The 17,850-nt window shown below is 44.4% G+C and overlaps 1 protein-coding gene across 5 annotated transcripts in view; it reads right to left on the bottom strand.

Moving 5' to 3' along the window:
* The window catches only part of Slc25a13 (solute carrier family 25 member 13), a 182,742-nt gene that overhangs the window by 24,772 nt on the left and 140,120 nt on the right, over positions 1-17,850 (bottom strand). For all 5 annotated transcript variants that reach the window (XM_052720290.1, XM_052720289.1, XM_052720292.1 and 2 more), the window contains one exon: positions 8,466-8,606. In XM_052720290.1, the coding sequence (XP_052576250.1) occupies positions 8,466-8,606 (141 nt within the window). The remainder of the gene's footprint in view (positions 1-8,465; positions 8,607-17,850) is intronic.

The following is a 17,850-nucleotide window of genomic DNA, read 5'->3' on the forward strand; positions in this document are numbered from 1 at the left end:
GAAAAGGTTACAAAGCAGCAGTGAACAAGAGAAGTCCATTATCAAAGACACCGCAGAGAAAGGGACACAGGCACAGAGAAAATATTAGATCACAGGCACAGAGAAAATATTAGATGGTCACTAGCGTGGCCATCTGGAAACAAGTGGAGATGTGATCACAATGGAGTGGTCGCCTTTCTGAGAAAACCGGAATGGAGATGTGATCACAATGGAGTGGCCATCTTTCTGAGAAAACTGGAATGGAGATGTGATCACAATGGAGTGGCCGTCTTTCTGAGAAAGCCCGAGCTGAGCTTCGATCTGAAGGGAAGAGCCTTCAGCACCATTTGACGTATTGGTTTTCTCGAACACTGACTTTTCCTAGCTACCAAACTGTGTGCAGCAACTTGGCTTTTCACAGTCACCTTCTAAGTGGCCACAACTCTGCCAGGCGCCAGAGTCAGCTTCCGATCTTAGTGTGTTGACTAATCTGTCTCCACACTTGCTTTTTCGAGATGTCCTGGAGCCTGTCTTGAGCAGAGTCACCCACTTAGTAACACGCAGTTACCTTTCCCCGGTGTCTCTTCATGGTTGTACAGTTCATTTCCATTTTTTCAATTTTAATTTTAGTTGTATTAATATTTTGCCTGCCATGTATATCTGTGCACTACCCATGTGCCTGGAGCCAGGGGAGGCCAGAAAAGTGCGTCAAATCCCCCTGGAACTGGAGCTACAGAAAGTTGTGAGTCACCATATGGGTCCTGGGAATTGAAACGGGGTCCTCTGGAAGAGCAGCCAGTGCTATTGACTGCTGACACATCTCTCCAGCCCCTACCTCATTTCTTTTTGGCAATTTTCCATTGTCCAATACACCACAGTATGTTCATCCACGCATTTACCAAGGGACATCGTCTTTGCTCCTAGCCTTGGGCAATTATAAATAAAGCTTCTATAAACAATAACACGTGTACTCAGAGAGTGAATTAATGTTATTCACATTACTCCAGCTGCTATGTCTTGGAAAAGTGAAGAGTCAGAGAGAAAGCCCTCGGGAGGCTCCGACAGAGGTCCAGTTAAAAGATACAAGGAGGGCTGGGAGGAGGGGAACGGCCACTAGGGTGGATGCAAGGTGACAACAGCATGTTCCCTTGGTGTCAGGAAGTTTTCAACTGATGTGTCCCCAAAGAAATACCTGCACAACAGCTTTCTTCATGTGGGACAGAAAGACATAGAAAGAGATACTTTGTAAGCAGGCAAAGGGGGTATTATTCCTATAGGTGCTTCTATATAAACAGGATGAAATTGGTAAATGGATGCAATATGATTAAAGCCACTAACACTGAAATGTACATACACATTGACTCGCAACTTCACTGCTGGGAACCTGTACTTTATACACACTCACAAAAGTATGTCATGCACACACTGGAATAGTCTCCATGGCCTCACTTCTAATAGCTCTGTAAGGGAGAGATTGGCACGGTCCATTTTCAATGAGGTGTGCTTAGAGTTCATCACAGTTACAGGTAAGCAGGAGGTGCGAGGCCTCTCTTCCCTGGATGGAGGCTGGCATCAGCTGTCTGAGAACTCTGAGAGTCGGAAAGTCACAGGTAATGTGCTATATGACAATATGGTCAGAAAAGGGAGCAGTTTCAAGGCCCAAATTATTCATTAGTCCCAGCCTATAGGAAAAGAGGACAGAGATTTCTCAAGTTTGGAAGACTTTAAAAATACCAAATCATGTGCCAGCCATTATCTTAAAAATACCAAACCAATGTGACAGTCATTCTCTTATGCTGTATCCCATTCTGCAGAATTATATATTAAATGCTGCTTCATTTCACTAATCTCTTCAATTTGTTATTACCTATTCCAACATCTCTAAAACTGGAAAGAAACAATAATTACTGATAATAGGAAGCTAGATTAAAAATACGTTGAGCAACACACACACACACACACACACACACACACACACACGAACCTTAAAAACATTTTACGTGGCTGTTAAGATGACAGAAGAGACTTCAGATGCAGCATGCTTAGAGACACTGGATTTATAATCAATGATACTCTGCTATAGTTTGGGTTACGAAGAAGTAGAGCTTTACTCATACATCCTGGATGATTTGAACTTGGGAAACAAATGTACTGATGCTACGCTGACCTTCAGAACACACTGACAATAGTTTCAGCAATCTGTTTACACAAAATGGATGAGCATGTATACAGATGAAAAACAAAAAACCTATCTGAATAATGTCATCTACGGTGTAATAAAGCAAATGCTTTTGATGAGAACAGAGTCGGTGGAGCCCATTTCTTAAGTGACCTTCCACAGGCAGCTAACCTCTGGGATCATAGATGAGAAATACCTCTGTCAGTACATGATGGCGCTCATCCTAGTTGCTTTGGTGGCCAGGTTTTGTCTTCAGAGAAACAAATTGTACCAACACTTTCTAGTAAAACTGCATTTGATCTCTATTAGCTGGGCTGCCATTCAATGCTAAATAATAAGCCTTATAAACTGACAGCGCCAAGAGAAAAGGGAAATTCACACAGCCCTCTTTCCTATGATAGATGATTTATTTAATGCTGCAGGAACTTAGGCCATAAGACAGGAGAAGAGAACCATATCCATCTACATATAGAAGGATATGATTCTGTGTGTGCATGTGTGTGCATTGCTGGGGATGGCACCCAGGGCCTTGTGCATACCAGGTAAATGCCCCACCACGGAGCTGCAAGCCCAGGCCTTGATTTCTCATGCTCTGAAGAAAAATAGTTCAGGAGATTTTTTTTTTAAAAACATATTAAATAGTCTTTCAAAGGCAATTACTTACCCCCCTTTATTTCAATCAGCTATTTCCTGTATGCTTTAACTAAATCTCTAAATGTTACCAGTTCAGAGGAGGCTTTTGTTTCACTTAACTATTTCTAACTTCAGGAGTGTAAAATGTTTACTGTATTCACTTTTTTTTTTTTCAGTTGCAAATGTATTTTTAAGGCAAGTACTCTAATTGCCTTTACTGGGAGGTCACAGAATGCTAAGGTATTTTGCAAGTCAATTCAAGAGAAAAAAACAGAAAGGCCGGTTAAATCAATTCAGTTAAGGTGAAGCTCAGCAGTCCTAAACACACAGACAGAACCAATAGCTCACCCTGCCTGCTTCCAACATTGTAATGATAACAGCAGCAAACAAAGGGGACCCTGGGAAGGAGAAGGAAGAGCATCTGTCCCAAGAAAAATTCGGACAGGGGTCCTCCCTGTATAAGGAACAACTAACAGCCTTAATGTATTGGGTTGCTCCAACCATTTGCATTTTTTCTAACCAACTACAACAACAGAGAAACACTTTATAAGTAGAGAGCTCTACATCCTGAAACAAGTAGAGAGCTCTACATCCTGAAACAAAATCACCCAGAACCACACAGAAAGGCCACAGTTGTGATGCTCCCTAGTGGGGCAGTTCTTAACACTGATTCCATGGAAAAGTGAGATGGATCTGGAGTCCAGGTTCACAAGACAAAACTGAGTAACAGAATCGAATCCATCTTGGGTGGTGTCACAGGCAGCCCACACCAGAGAGGTCCCAACTGCTGGGGAACTGACCCTTGGGTCTCTGGGAATCTGGCTGATAAGGATGCCTGCAGGAAGGTGGGGGTGACCAGGGCACTTTCACACAATAAAACCAAAATTTCAGCTCAAAAACACTAGTAACTTCATGTGGTAATTACCAATTCACCAAAATAGCATTTTGGAAGGCAGCGCCAAGCTGTGTGGAATGCTTCTGAACTAGATTAAACCACTAGACTAGTAATTAACTAACTTTATATGGGAGAGTGCTCTTGCTCAAACGTGAGCGATCTTGCTCATTTCAGAAAAGCAACTTTAGCACAAAAGCACAAACAAGCGACGTCTGGGCTTCAGTCTCAGCTCAAATACCATGACTGGCAGTCACAGCTCACCCAACTACAAAATCAGGGTGCCAGGGACTCCCCAGGAGCCTTAGAGGGGATTAAGATTGTGACATAATGTGGAGATGAAAAGCACCAAGCCCCAGCCTGGTGTCATGTGCAGGGAGTCGCACAGCCTGCTCTTGCACCAGCAAACAAGTCCCTACCATTTCATCTACAGAGATAGTCCGATAACAGTCATTGCCATAGTACCAAGTGCCTTTTACTAGACAGCCTGTTGAAAGACTGCCTGGCATCCTGTCATAGTGACAAGCCACTACATCATGTCACAGGCAGCAAGGACCTAAAATGTTAGAACAGAAAGTGTTTTCTCTCCAAGTTGATCTACGCCATGCCTCCTGCCAGTACTGTTTACTTCTTAGAGCTGGTAATATGTGTGCAAACAAAAGAGCTATAGCCACTGTGTTCACTGGCCAATCGTAGCATCTTAAGTGCTATTTAAAAATAAAAGAGCCAACATATCAAGGGCCTTAGAGATGGCTTTGTAGGTACAGCCACTTAACAAAACGTGGCAGCCAGAGTCTGACCCCAGGAATCCATAATAAGATGGAAAGAGAGGTTTGCCCTCTGACTTCATGCGCATGCACACACACATCACATATGTAAAGTTAAAATAGCCCACATCCACATATTTATTCCAAGCTAGCACATGCTAGTTTAAGATGAATCCCAGTAGAGAGAGTCACATGCTCTCTGATTCTGGGAAGGCTCAGATCATGGGGTCCCCTAACAGTCACATGACCTGGAGAAATGCAGAGAACCATCTGGGGCAGGTGGAGTTGCCTAAAAGAAACTCCATTGGAAACCACTCTGAATTTCACTGAGGTCCCCTGCAGAAGCCAGAAACAAAAAGAGAGAAAGTATTGGAGAACCATCTGGGGCAGGTGGAGTTGCCTAAAAGAAACTCCATTGGAAACCACTCTGAATTTCACTGAGGTCCCCTGCAGAAGCCAGAAACAAAAAGAGAGAAAGTATTGGGGGAACGGGAACTCGAACACCTCATTGAATGCCCAAAGTGATTGGCATGGCCAGTTGTTACCCAGACAGGGTTTGTTCCACCCGTTTGGGATGACTGGGGAGGAGAAGGCAGCAGTGTCTCAATGGTAGTGTTTATGGAGTAAATTTCCAGGGCCATGGAGTCAAAAGAGCTTCACCAGCATGGCTTGGGGTAAAAATGGAGGCGATGCACTCTAGAACTCAACCGAAGCAGATGTTTAAAGGCAGAGAAAATACTGATGGGATACTGCTTCAGAATTCACAGCTACTTTGAATAAAGCATCTCTGGATCTGTACATAATTTATTAACTATATATTTCTGCATATATAAATTAAGCTGCGTTGGGCAGACTTTGAATCTCGCTCTGTATTCCCAAAGATTTATTTTGTTTGAGTCAACAACAAATTCTTTTTGGGAATCTTCTGATTTGAGAACAGTGAGTACCTTTTGTTATAAAATTCAGCACTGGGCATAGATGCAGATGACTTCAGTTTATTACAGCACAGCTGTGTGTGCGTGTGCGTGTGCGTGTGCGTGTACGTGTGCGTGTGCGTGTGCGTGTGTGTGTGTGTGTGTGTGTGTGTGTGTGTGTGTGACAGAGAGAGACAGGTGTCACTGTGTACCTCTGGCTGGCCTGAAACTCTATGTAGATCAGGCTGACTTTGAACTCAGAAATCCACCTGCCTCTGCCTCCCGAGCTCTGGGACTAGGGATATATGTCATCACACTTGCCTATTCTAATACAACTTATGGTAGAAGAGTAGGGAAAACTTTTCAAACCACCACTAAAAATTGACACTGTCATCCTGGAAAGCTAGTTTATAAATATAAAGTGAGTGAGATTTATAATAATTAAGATGAGGTACCAATATAGAACACTCACCTAGTACCAGAATATATGGAGGATCAAAAAGTAAATTCTTGATCTAAGAATTTGGGTCTGGGGCTGGGGAGATAGCTCAGTTTGTAAAGTGCTTGTCATGCAAGGTTAAGGACTTCAGTAGGGGTCCCCAGGGCACACATGAAAAGCTAAGTGTAGCCATGTGCCGGCAACCCCAGAGCTGGGGAGGTGGAAACAGGAGTCACTGGGGCTGACTGCAAGCCAGTCTAGTCAACGAGTGAGTTCCAGGTTCAGTGAAAAACAACGGTCCCCCAAAGTGGAATGCTGTGGGATGGTCTGTATGTCAAATATGTTGCTGATTGGTCAATAAATAAATCACTGATTGGCCTGTGGCCAGGCAGGAAGTATAGGCGGGACAAGGAGGAGAATAGAGCTGGGAAGTGGAAGGCTGAGTAAGAGAGACACTGCCAGCCGCCATGATGACAAGCCGCATGTGAAGATGCCGGTAAGCCACGAGCCATATGGCAAGGTATAGATTAATGAAAATGGATTAATTTAAGCTATAAGAACAGTTAGCAAGAAGCCTGCCACGGCCATACAGTTTGTAAATGATATAAGTCTCTGTGTTTACTTGGTTGGGTCTGACGGCTGTGGGACTGGCGGGTGAGAGAGATTTGTCCTGACTGTGGGCCAGGCAGGAAAACTCTAGCTACAAATGGCGTCCAATGTGGTGGCAAGAGTTTCCACCTAAAAACTGAGAAAAAAAGATTCTAAAACAGAGCTAAAAACAGCTTCCTAATTGTCTCTCTCAAATGAGCGGCAGCTGCCGGTTTGAGCTACTGGCGGGTTCCTAGCGTGCGTGCATGCTCGACCTGCAGTATGGCTGGAATGAGGCCTCTGCAAGTGGCACATTAAGCTGCGTGGTGGATTTAGCCTTTGCTAGTACAAAACAAAAAAAAGAGGTTTCTGGGCTACTCACTGCTTGGATAAAAGCATAGACCCACGATAGCTCCCAGAGCTGGCGGTAAGCATACCGCTGCCATGTTGGGAAGCTGAGGTGGGCAGAGCCAGCAGCCACAGCTGCTGCAGTTTAAGGCAATAGAGTTACAATAAGACAGATTCAGATGTAATAGTTTAAAATGTGTGTAAAATACACGTAGGCTTGAAAGAGATTAAAAAGGTGATATATACAGTTACAAAAACAAATACATAGTTTTAAAAAATAAAGTCTTTAAAGAGACAGTAAAATTAATATAAAAAATAAGCCCCATAAAGATGGATATCACACAGAGAATCTGGATTGTGTTGTCTTTGGGATTCTTAACTACAGAGAGATATTTGATTGTAAAGGAAGCTGAGTTAAACAAATACGCATATTTTAACGGTACCTTGACTTCAAAATTTGGATATAAGGATATGTTACTTTGGAAAGGAGACTCTGCTTTTGTTTCCACAGAAAGCCAGAGGCTATGGATTTGTTCCAGATTAAGATACATCAGGTTTGACCAGCCAAGACCACCTGAAAGGTCTCCGATGACACCATGGCCCAGATGATCCAACATCCAGAACCGTTTCAAGGCAACTGGCTCAGACGATACACCCTCATGGACTACTCCATAATCCTAAAGTATTCTTTGTGTTCCAATAAGATACAGCGCCCCCCTCCAGCAGGAAGTAGTAAGAGAAGCTACGTCCAAATTCCCAAATATACCAAGCTGACTTTGGAGATGTGTAAAGGTTAAAACCTTCCTTTTTAAGAAAAGAAAAGGGGAAGTGCTGTGGGATGGTCTGTATGTCAAATATGTTGCTGATTGGTCAATAAATAAATCACTGATTGGCCTGTGGCCAGGCAGGAAGTATAGCCGGGACAAGGAGGAGAATAGAGCTGGGAAGTGGAAGGCTGAGTAAGAGAGACACTGCCAGCCGCCATGATGACAAGCCGCATGTGAAGATGCCGGTAAGCCACGAGCCATGTGGCAAGGTATAGATTAATGAAAATGGATTAATTTAAGCTATAAGAACAGTTAGCAAGAAGCCTGCCACGGCCATACAGTTTGTAAATGATATAAGTCTCTGTGTTTACTTGGTTGGGTCTGACGGCTGTGGGACTGGCGGGTGAGAGAGATTTGTCCTGACTGTGGGCCAGGCAGGAAAACTCAAGCTACAGTGGAAAGCAACAAAAGACACCCAATGCTGACCTCTGGCCATCACATGCATCTGTTCACACAGCCAACATATGAACGCCCCCCAACACACACACACACACACACACACACACACACACACACACACACACACACACACACACAAATGAGAGAGAGAGAGAGAGAGAGAGAGAGAGAGAGAGAGAGAGAGAGAACATCCAGTTCTTATATCAATGCAAGTCCAAAAAGAGCTGCAGCCAGTGGCTGAGGCCAGTGCTGCTGGACAGAGTTGCTCTGAACCTCTCTATCAGGCGCCACACTCCCATCGCAGTCGTTCGGCATTTTAGCCTCTCTCTAAGGACAGTTTGCTGGCAGATGTCAGGAAGGGACACCTCCTAACTGGCACGATACTGACCCATGGGTTCCAGCAGAATGTCTTGTCAAGGTGGAGAAATGAACTGCCTTCAGAAGTACAGTTTTGCCCTTGAAATAACATTCATTAAACAAACAAGGAAAAGAAAAGTTACCTTGTAGATGCCGAAGAAGCCCAGGTCTCGCACCACAGACAGAGCACTGACTCTGGGGCCGGTGGTGATCTCTCCAGCCACTTGCAGGCGTATCTTGACGATTTCTAAAGGGTTTGTGAAAATTACCTGGGAGCCTCCTGCCTAGAGAGAGAGAGAAAAAAAAAAAGGGAAAATGTAGGGTCAAAGCTAAGACATGCTAATGGCGCAGAAGAGAAGGATAACATCTTTGAACAAAGCATAGGATAGTCTGTCCTCACAGGATAATCGGCTCAGTTCCTAGCCATCAATTAAAACAGGTGGTGGAGCAGAAAGATGGCTAAGTGGGTAAAGGTGCTTGCCACCAAGCCCGAGGACCTGAGTTCAATCCCTGAGACCCACATAGTGGAAAGAGAGCTGACTCCTGCTAAGTGGTTCTGTGACCTTCACTTATGTGTGCACAGACACAGAGAGATAAATGCAATTAAATTTTTAAAAAGAAATTAAAAATGCAGCTAGGGATTATAAGTGTGAATCAAAATCTAGTGGTGGTGTGGAAGGCTTCAAGTACAGAGTTCCTACCTCCTCAGTGTGGAGGACAAAAGAAGACCAAGACCAGAGGAAGGTTACCGTTGGCCCCACTCACACTGAAATGACAAGGAATCTTCAGGGGCATGAACAAGGCCTTAGCATGCCCTAGACTCCAGGTCTGATCCCCAGCACCAGGAAACAAAACTGATTGCAGGAACTATAGATAACTGCTACAACAATACCCAAGCCAAAGATACAAAGGCAGCAACAAAATAATAAAATAACAGCAGCATCTTCAAATACCACTTTATAGAATGACTCTTACAATTTTATTTATGCATTGCCTGTGTGTAGAATCACTCTATTTACATAAACTAAATGATATGTCAATGTCGTGAAAACATGAATTACATTGATTACAGCCTAAGCTTTGTACATTGTGTGCTCATTTGTTTCAGTATGTCTGGAGACCACCACACCCCTGAGGTCACCAGTGAGATATTTAAAGTGTGCAATACAGGAAAGAAACCTCATTTTGAAGCAAAATCCACATTCATTACAAGCAACTATGATTTTCTTCTTAATATTCTTCAACTTGTTATTTCTTAATCACAAAGACAGCAATATCATCCAACTGAATTAATCAAGAGGCAGCACAATTCTGAATATTTATTATGCAATGATGTCACTAACACCAGACCACAGATATGAGGCTAACACAGCTTATAAGATGCCATCACAGGAACAGATAAATTGGGGTCAACATCAAACAAAAGTACCTCCTGGAAGGTTTTCTACTCTCAGGACTCAATGCATGCATCCTTTCAAATCGCCTGCCTGTACTAAATGGAATGCATTAAACTATAATGGTGGTCTCGGAAGTACTGCTTATAATAGCTAGAAAAGAGACTGAGAAACAACATAAATATCCAACGGTGAGGAAGGACTAAATGAATATGCCCATTCATTGAATACAAGGTACCGACCACTGTGCTAAATGTTCAACGTGCGTACAACTGGGAAGTGTTACAGCACGCACAGAAGACCCGCACCAAAGGGCTAGTGCAGCGGTGATAAAATTACAGAGTTTAGTCTTTTTCTTGGTATATTGTAAATTTCTGTGTAGATCATGTGTTACCAGAAAAACAATGTTAATTTAAAAAGTGGAGGACAATGTTCATTTATTGTTTTCCTCTTTTCAACAATTTAATATTGTGGTGGTTTGAATAGGTATGGCCCCCGTAGACTCATGTGTTTGAATGCCTGGGCCATAGGAAGTGGCACTGTTAGGAGGTGTGGCTTTGTTAGAGTACAGGTGGCCTGGTTGGAGGGAGTGTGTCATTGTGTAAGCAGGTGGGCTTTGAGGTCTTGTATGTTCAAGCTACACCCAGTGTGACACACAGTCTCCTTCTACTGTCTGTGGATCAAGATGAAGAACTCTCAGCTCCTTCTCCATCATCATGTCTGCCTGTATGCCACCATGTCCCACAGTGATGACAATGAACTAAACCTCTGAAACTGTAGGCCAGCCCCAATTAAATGTTTTCCTTTATAAGAGTTGCCCTGGTCATGGTGTCTCTTCACAGCGACAGAAACTCTAACTAAGGCAAATATCTTCATCAAGACACATTTGTTCTTAAAAAGCAGACATTCCCTGTCTCTGCATTTACAGAGCAGTGGTGTTCACCTTTTCTCAGACACAGGCTACCTCTCCCTGTCCGCTCCGACCATGTTTTATCCATTTCCTTTTCTAAAGAGGTTTTCCAAACAACTTGGGAGGTCCCAGGAAAGTCTCAAAAAGTGGGATATAGAGCCTGAGCTAGCGTGTCCCGGGGCTTCTGTGTCCTCCTGGTCTATACAATGATACCTTGTCCTCTGCTCAGAAAAGCTGTTTCTTCATGCACCGCAGCTTCCTGCAGCCACCTGGACTAAAGCCCCTGCTCCCCCAACCTGAAGCATGCTATGGAGCTTCAGGTGCTTCCTACACAACATGCAGTCGGCAGATGAAGGTTAGCAGGAAGAGAATGAAATGAACTTAGTGACGACATTAAGTACACGGGGAAGAGTCTCTTAGTGCTTCTGGACCACAGAGCTCTTCCGATTAAAGTGAAGATCATCCTCAAAAACAAGAGTGAACTATAAAAGAGGATAGGTTCGAGCTCAGAGAGAGAATGCTCAAGGCCCTGGCTTTGATTCCCAGCACTACAAACAAACAATAAAAAGGTCTATGAGACAAAACTGTTCAGAGGATTTACTGGGATGCAATTAGCCTACAGGCTGGTTTCTCTTTCTGATTGTTGTCTTTTTCAGATTAGAGAAAACTTTCATTGAGCATGCAAGGGGCAGGAGGCTAAGCTTCAAAGAGGCACTATTGCCTGCAACCCTAATGGCTGACTTCTCAAAGCCCCAATCAGGTAACCCAACACATCCTCAGGCCAGCCCTCTCACAGCAGGTCAGGAGGCAGCTGAGTGCCCCATGTAAAGATACAGTCTCAGGTCACTTATCTGGCAAATTACCGCACTTATTATAAAAAGTAAAGAAATGATGAATATATACCTGCCCGGTGCTCAAGGCAGAGCAGTGGTTCTGCACGTACAGGGTCTATTCCCTTTCTCATAAGGTGCTGGTTCTGTGCCCGGGCCAGATCACATTCAACTCTAAGGGGTAGTGACTCCACACCAGATAACTATTAAGAATTTCTGTATCTCTGCTTGTTAAAATCCTTCCTATGTAATAATGCATATGGAAGCCTGAAAACTCTCTTCATTATACAATCTGTAGGATGCCTGTCAATTCTGAGGGTTTTCTCAGCTTCCATGAAAGCTATGATTTCTAATTCCCATCTCCCATATTATTTCAGAGAATAGCTTTTATGTTTTCCTTTGATCTCACAGCCAAGCATTGCCATTATCAAAAGGTATAATTTTTAGGCACAGAATTGTCTCATTATTTTATTTCTTTACAAACACCTGTAAAAGTTAACAACGTAGCCAATAAAGTAGGAACTTATTCTCAACTCCCTAACTCCAAGACAATAGACAGACATGAATTCTTAGGACCAGCAGAGCTACACTGCAAGATAAGAATAGAAGACACAAGAGAAAAAACGCACTTCATACGGCTGCTGGGACTAGATGTATCAGAAAGAAATTGTAGTGGGACCAGGAAAATGGAATGATATATACCAGGGCTCTGGCAGACCAAGGAAAAAAAAAACCTACAGACCCAATGTGGCACACTCGAAAGGTATTGAAGATGAAACAGGTCCTTCAGAGTCTGGCTGAAAGGAAACGAGACTTGAAGGCACCGAGCGAAGATGCTTATCATGAGTCGTCACACACAATGTCTGGGCATCTCCAGGGCTTGATCACTGCACAACACACTCACCGCCTGCTGCTCTTCCAGCTCCTGCTCTATTGTCCATTCATACTACCTTGGCCATCTCCCTCCTCTGTAGAGATCAAAGATACCTCAAATGGGCCAACAATGAACAGGAACGTCGATTGTACACAAAACTTTGTGTCCCTCATCACTTGAGAGCTCTGGCTGTGGGAAGATACTGGCCTTTGTGTACACGTGGTTTTTTTGTCACAAATCATTTTCTTAGGACTTTCGGGAGTCTCTGGTGGGTTTCAAAGGCTGGCTGGCATTACTGGACTCACAGTGGCACACTGTACCTACAGTGAGGGCACTGACTTCTTCCTGTGTTTCCTGCTCTAGCTTCTGTCACTGACTCCAGCTGAGCTAGAAAACACAGGCTTGCTGTGGAGGTTTGAATGAGAAATGTCGCCCTTCAATGCTAGTGTCTGAAACCATGGTCCCCAGGTGGTGACACTGTCTAGAGATACCGCAGGGAGGTGCAAACTCCATGGAGGAATTACATCAATGGGGGGTGGGCTTTGAGAGTTTAACGCCTTAGCCCACTTCCTGTTTGCTCTCCATTTTATGCCTGCTCTTAAAGATCCACCTTTCTCAGCTTCCTATTTCTGCAGTCACATTTATGAATAGCTTCCACACTTCCCTGCCATGATGGATACGTATCCCTCTGAACCATAAGCCCAAATAAACTCTTTCATGAGTGCTTTTGGTCATGATGCTTCATCACTGCAGCAGAAAAGCAACTGACTCACTTGCTTCCACTCCCAAATATTTATCCACATATTTATTCTCTAAATGTTTTATCAACACTCATGTTCAAAGTTGTGCTAAGAGCACGGAGTGGTGGCACAGGACCTGTAATCCCAGCACTTGGGAGACAGACGCAGACAAGAACACGAAGAGTTCCTTGGCTATGTAGAAAGTTTGAGATCAACCTGGGCTATGAAAGATCTTCTCTTAACTTACCCACTTTTTTGCCAAAAAATAAAATAAAGCAAAGTTCACCCCAGGAATTTTGCAAGAGCAACAAAGTATCCCTGTTCTTAGAGAACATAACGTAAGAGCAGAAATAATAATGGACATCCAGTTAACATCCCGCAGGGGCCACTTGGGCGCTGCTTGGCATGCACTGTGTGTCTTTACAACAGGGTAAACACAGAAAGGTCGGAGCAATTGTTATAAATTAAGCAATTTTACCAAAAGTCACAGTTGACTATGACCAAGCTGAGACACCAAAGCACCTATGCTTCAGAAAGTGCATGTATTTGGAGATGGAGCTTCCAAAAAAGGAAAATTAAGTTAAAACGAGTTTTATTGTATATGTTTGTTGGTTTGCTGTTGGTTTTTTTTAAGTGGGTAGTAAGACAGGGTCTTGCTATGTAGCCATGGCTGGTCTGGAACTTGATCTATAAATGATGCTAGCTTCACACTTATGTGATCTTCTTGCCTCTGCTACTTGAGTGCTGAGATTTCACATGTTACACCACCACGCCCCACTAAAACGGAGTCTTTAAGGAAGGCCTCAATCCAATCTTACTAATATTTTTATAAACAGAGGAAATTAAGCACAGACATATAAGAGTACAGAGAAATGGCCATGTGAGGACACAGGACAAGCTGGTCCAACACTTGGAAAGCTAAAGGCAAGAAAACCACCATGAGTTTGAGGTGACCTTGGGCTGTACAACAGAGTCCAGGACAGGCTTGGTTATACAGTGAGACCTATGCTCACAAAATAAAACAGCCACAGAGAGAAGACAGCCAACTGTAGCCAAAGAGGGTGGCCTAAGAGGGACCAACACCAAAGATCAGCACCTTGGTCTCAGGACTTCTAGCCCCCAGATAGGTGAGAAAACACACTTCTATCGTCTGAGCCAACCAGACTGTAGCTAGCACCCACATTTTGGCAATCCTTGCATATTAGTCCAGCAGTTTACCCAGGGCTACAGAACGGCAAGCAGAAGAGACAGCATGTGAGAAAAAATAATCAGCATACATGACAGAGGTAAGGTCCAGACAAGACCACTCAAAGGAGGGCAAGGTGTTTCCTATCTTCAGTCTTCTGGGACATGAGAAGATAAAATGTTTGCTGGCAACAGAAGAGAGCTTGGGATTCAGATGTCTAATCCTTGGTGTCATTAAACATGACTGTTACCCACCAAGGAAGTGCTTGAGAACATCACAGTTGAGTTACCTCCTGAATCACAGGTACGCACGCGCGCATGCGCGCACACACACAAAAGCATGTTTTACATGACTTAGGATTTTTCTGTTGGTTTGCATGTGGTCCAAGAGCCATAGGCCGCACACAACGTAGTGTGAGAAGAAAAGACATCAAAGCCGTGAGAGGATTCTCTGCGTAACGGACCATTGTAACACATCAATCAAATAAAACGTCAGGCAGGAAGGTAAGCATGACAAGACTTAGAGCGCCAGTTACTTACTGCATACCAGGCATTATGCTAACTTGGAGGTGGAGTTGGTCTCCATAATAGTCACTTTTTTTTTTTTTCATTTTAATGAACACACTAAGGTGGACGCAGGTAGTTTAACTTACAGGGTGTCACAGAGCTAGAATGTGAGGCTTAGATGCTAAGGTAGAGTTACTTGCATGGGTCTGAGAACATATTTGTATTTGTTCTTGTTGTTGTTGCTTTGAGACAGAGTCTCGCTATGTAGTCCTGGATGACCTAGAATTCACTATGTAGACCACACTGGCCTTGAACTCACAGAGCTCTGCCTGCCTCTGCTGAGATGAAAGGCAGGCACTAAAATCTTTTTTATATATATAAAAAAAAAAAGAAAGGCAGGCACTACCAGGCTGGGCTCATATTAACCCCTCTTATCATGGCAGCAGGAAGGCCCTGCCCAGAATGCTTGGCTCTAGACCAGCATTTCAACCTTCCTAATGCTGCAACCCTGTAATACAGTGGTGACCCCCAACCATAAAATTATGTCTTTGCTACTTCATAACTGTAATTTTGCTACTGTTATAAACCATAATGTAAATATCTGATATGCAGGATATGTGATATGCGAGCCCCAAATGGTTTACTAGTCACAGACTGAGAACTGCTACTCTATATAGAACAGGTGGGTATGAAAGAGAATAGCCAAAAATAAAACCACTGAGCCAAATCATGGAAAGATCAGGCTGGGGAGGAGGACTGGACCCTGACCATCAGGGTGAAGAGGGACGTGTACAGTGGACATGGAGGTTAAGTTGGAGTAAGGAAAGGGCCTGTAAAGTAAACAGACTGTTTAGGAGCTGCAGGGGAGCATCCAAACCTTGGGAAGAGGCTTAGATAACAAAGGGGTGTGTTTGGTGCTAATTTGGAAAAGAGGGAACCAAGCTCAGGGTAACAATTAGGGTTTTAGCAGATTGGTGAGAGATAAAAGGTACAATTAAGATAATTGTGTCTGTAATGAGAAGGGGAGGGGTGAGAGGCAGCGGGTGCAACCAACAGGGTTAGAATGTAGAATGGGAGGTGAGGTCAAAGGAGTTGAGCTAACGTTGAGCTATTCCACAGGACAGAGAATAATAAAGAGAGCCATGGACACCCAATGTGAGAGGAAAACTAAGACTCAGATGAGGGGACACCCCACTGGAACTCAACCTAGGAGTCTGTATGAGGCTGGAAGGACAGTTACAACAACAGCAGTGAACAGAAACACTGGCTGTACTGTAGTGTCCCGGAAATCTGGGGGAAATGGTGGAGAATGGCGCTTCTAGAAAGGAGGTGGTGAACCAGTGAACAAGATCTGTAGACATCAGATACAGTCGAGCCTGGAGGTGACCTGATGTGAAAGCGAGGTGACTGCTGAGGCAGAGATGGCAAAGTGAGAAAAGGACTGTCATTCCCAGAGTATGCAAGGACAATGGGTATTTAAAGTAACTAAGGAGAAAGGGTGTAGAGTGTAGAGATACAACCCACAGACCCAGAGAGGCTGAGTCCTAAGGAGGGCTCTGAAGGGTGGGGGGAGGGGGGTGTCAATGAATGGATCTCCCTGGGAAGGGGAAATAGAATAGATTTTGTCAGTGGACTGGGGCAAGCGGGGATGGGAACAGGAGTCAAGGAGGAAGGGACAGAGGGAGAGAAGACACGGAAAGACTACTGGAATGGGAGCACTTAGGGGGTGATATGGAAACCTAGTGCAGTGGAAACTTCCTGGAACCTATGAGGGTGACCCTAGGGAGGACTCCTAGTAATGGAGGCTATGAACCCTGAACTAAGCATCTTCTGTAACCAGGCAAGGCATCCAGCAGTGAGATAGGACACCAACCCAGCACTAATCCTTCAACTCACACCTGTCCTGCCTGCAAGATGTGGTGGCCCAGTGCTTGGGAGAACAGCCAACCAGCAACTGCTCTAACTTGAGGTCCAAGCCACAGGAGGGAGCCCATGCCCAACACTGCCTGGATGGCCAGTAATTGGAAGCTGGATGGCCCAGAGACCTAGGGTAGAACCAAACACGACTAACCAAAAGAAGTTAATGAAATGATTGCTCATGATATTCTGCTATACTCACAGATCAGTGTCTAGCCCAATTGACATCAGTGAGGCTTCCTCCAGCAGCTGATAGGAGCAGGTGCAGAGACCCACAGCCAACTATTAGGCAGAGCTCAGGGAACCCCACAGAAGAGGGAGAGGAAGGACTGTAGAAGCCAGAGGGGTCAAAGACACCAAGGGAATATAGCCCACGGAACCAACTAAACAGGGCTCAAAGGGGCTCACAGAGACCGAAGCAGCAGTCATGGAGCCTGCATGGGTCTGCGCTAGCTTTTCTGCACATATGTTATGGTTACTAGTTTGGTGTTTTGTGGGGCTCCTAAAAGTGGAGGGGGTGTCTGATTCTTTTGCCTGCTCTTGGGACCCTTTTCCTCCTGCTGGGTTGCCTCATCTAGCCTTGATCTGAGGGTTTGTGCCTTGTCTTACTGCGTCTGTGATGCTGTGTTCGGTTGGCATCACTCGGAAGCCTGCTCTCCTCTGAAGGGAAATGGAGGAGCTGTGCATCTGGGGGACGGGGGGGTGGGGACGGGAGGAGTGGAGGGATGGGAGACTGCGATCAGGATGTATTGTATATGAGAAAAGAATCAAAAGAAAATCTGAAGACTTTCCTGGAAAGTAAGTTCTAGGCCAGTCTGAGTTACTTTTAGAACAGCTAAAGTCGTGACACACAGCCAAAGCCAAGCCCACTTGGAGCTGATGGCAAAATAATATTCTGAAGTTACAACAAGAAGCTACACAGAGATGATCTTGATGGTTAAAGAGGAAAGCACTTGTGTGTTCTCTCGCTAAACTCAACACAAACAGCTTGCAAGCCACAACAGGCAGCCAAGTATTGTGTTTAGACACAATGGAGAGCTGTATTTGTACCTGCCAGCAGGGGACCTAGAGTCACAGGGTCCTACTGTGTGTACACATAAGAGCCTACTCTGTGCACATATGACCCATAGATGGGTAAGTTCGGTACCATGTGGATTCTTACCCAGGCAGT

Source organism: Peromyscus californicus, unplaced genomic scaffold (assembly GCF_007827085.1).
Source record: "Peromyscus californicus insignis strain IS unplaced genomic scaffold, ASM782708v3 Scaffold_6__1_contigs__length_162567912, whole genome shotgun sequence".
Lineage (NCBI taxonomy): Eukaryota > Metazoa > Chordata > Mammalia > Rodentia > Cricetidae > Peromyscus > Peromyscus californicus.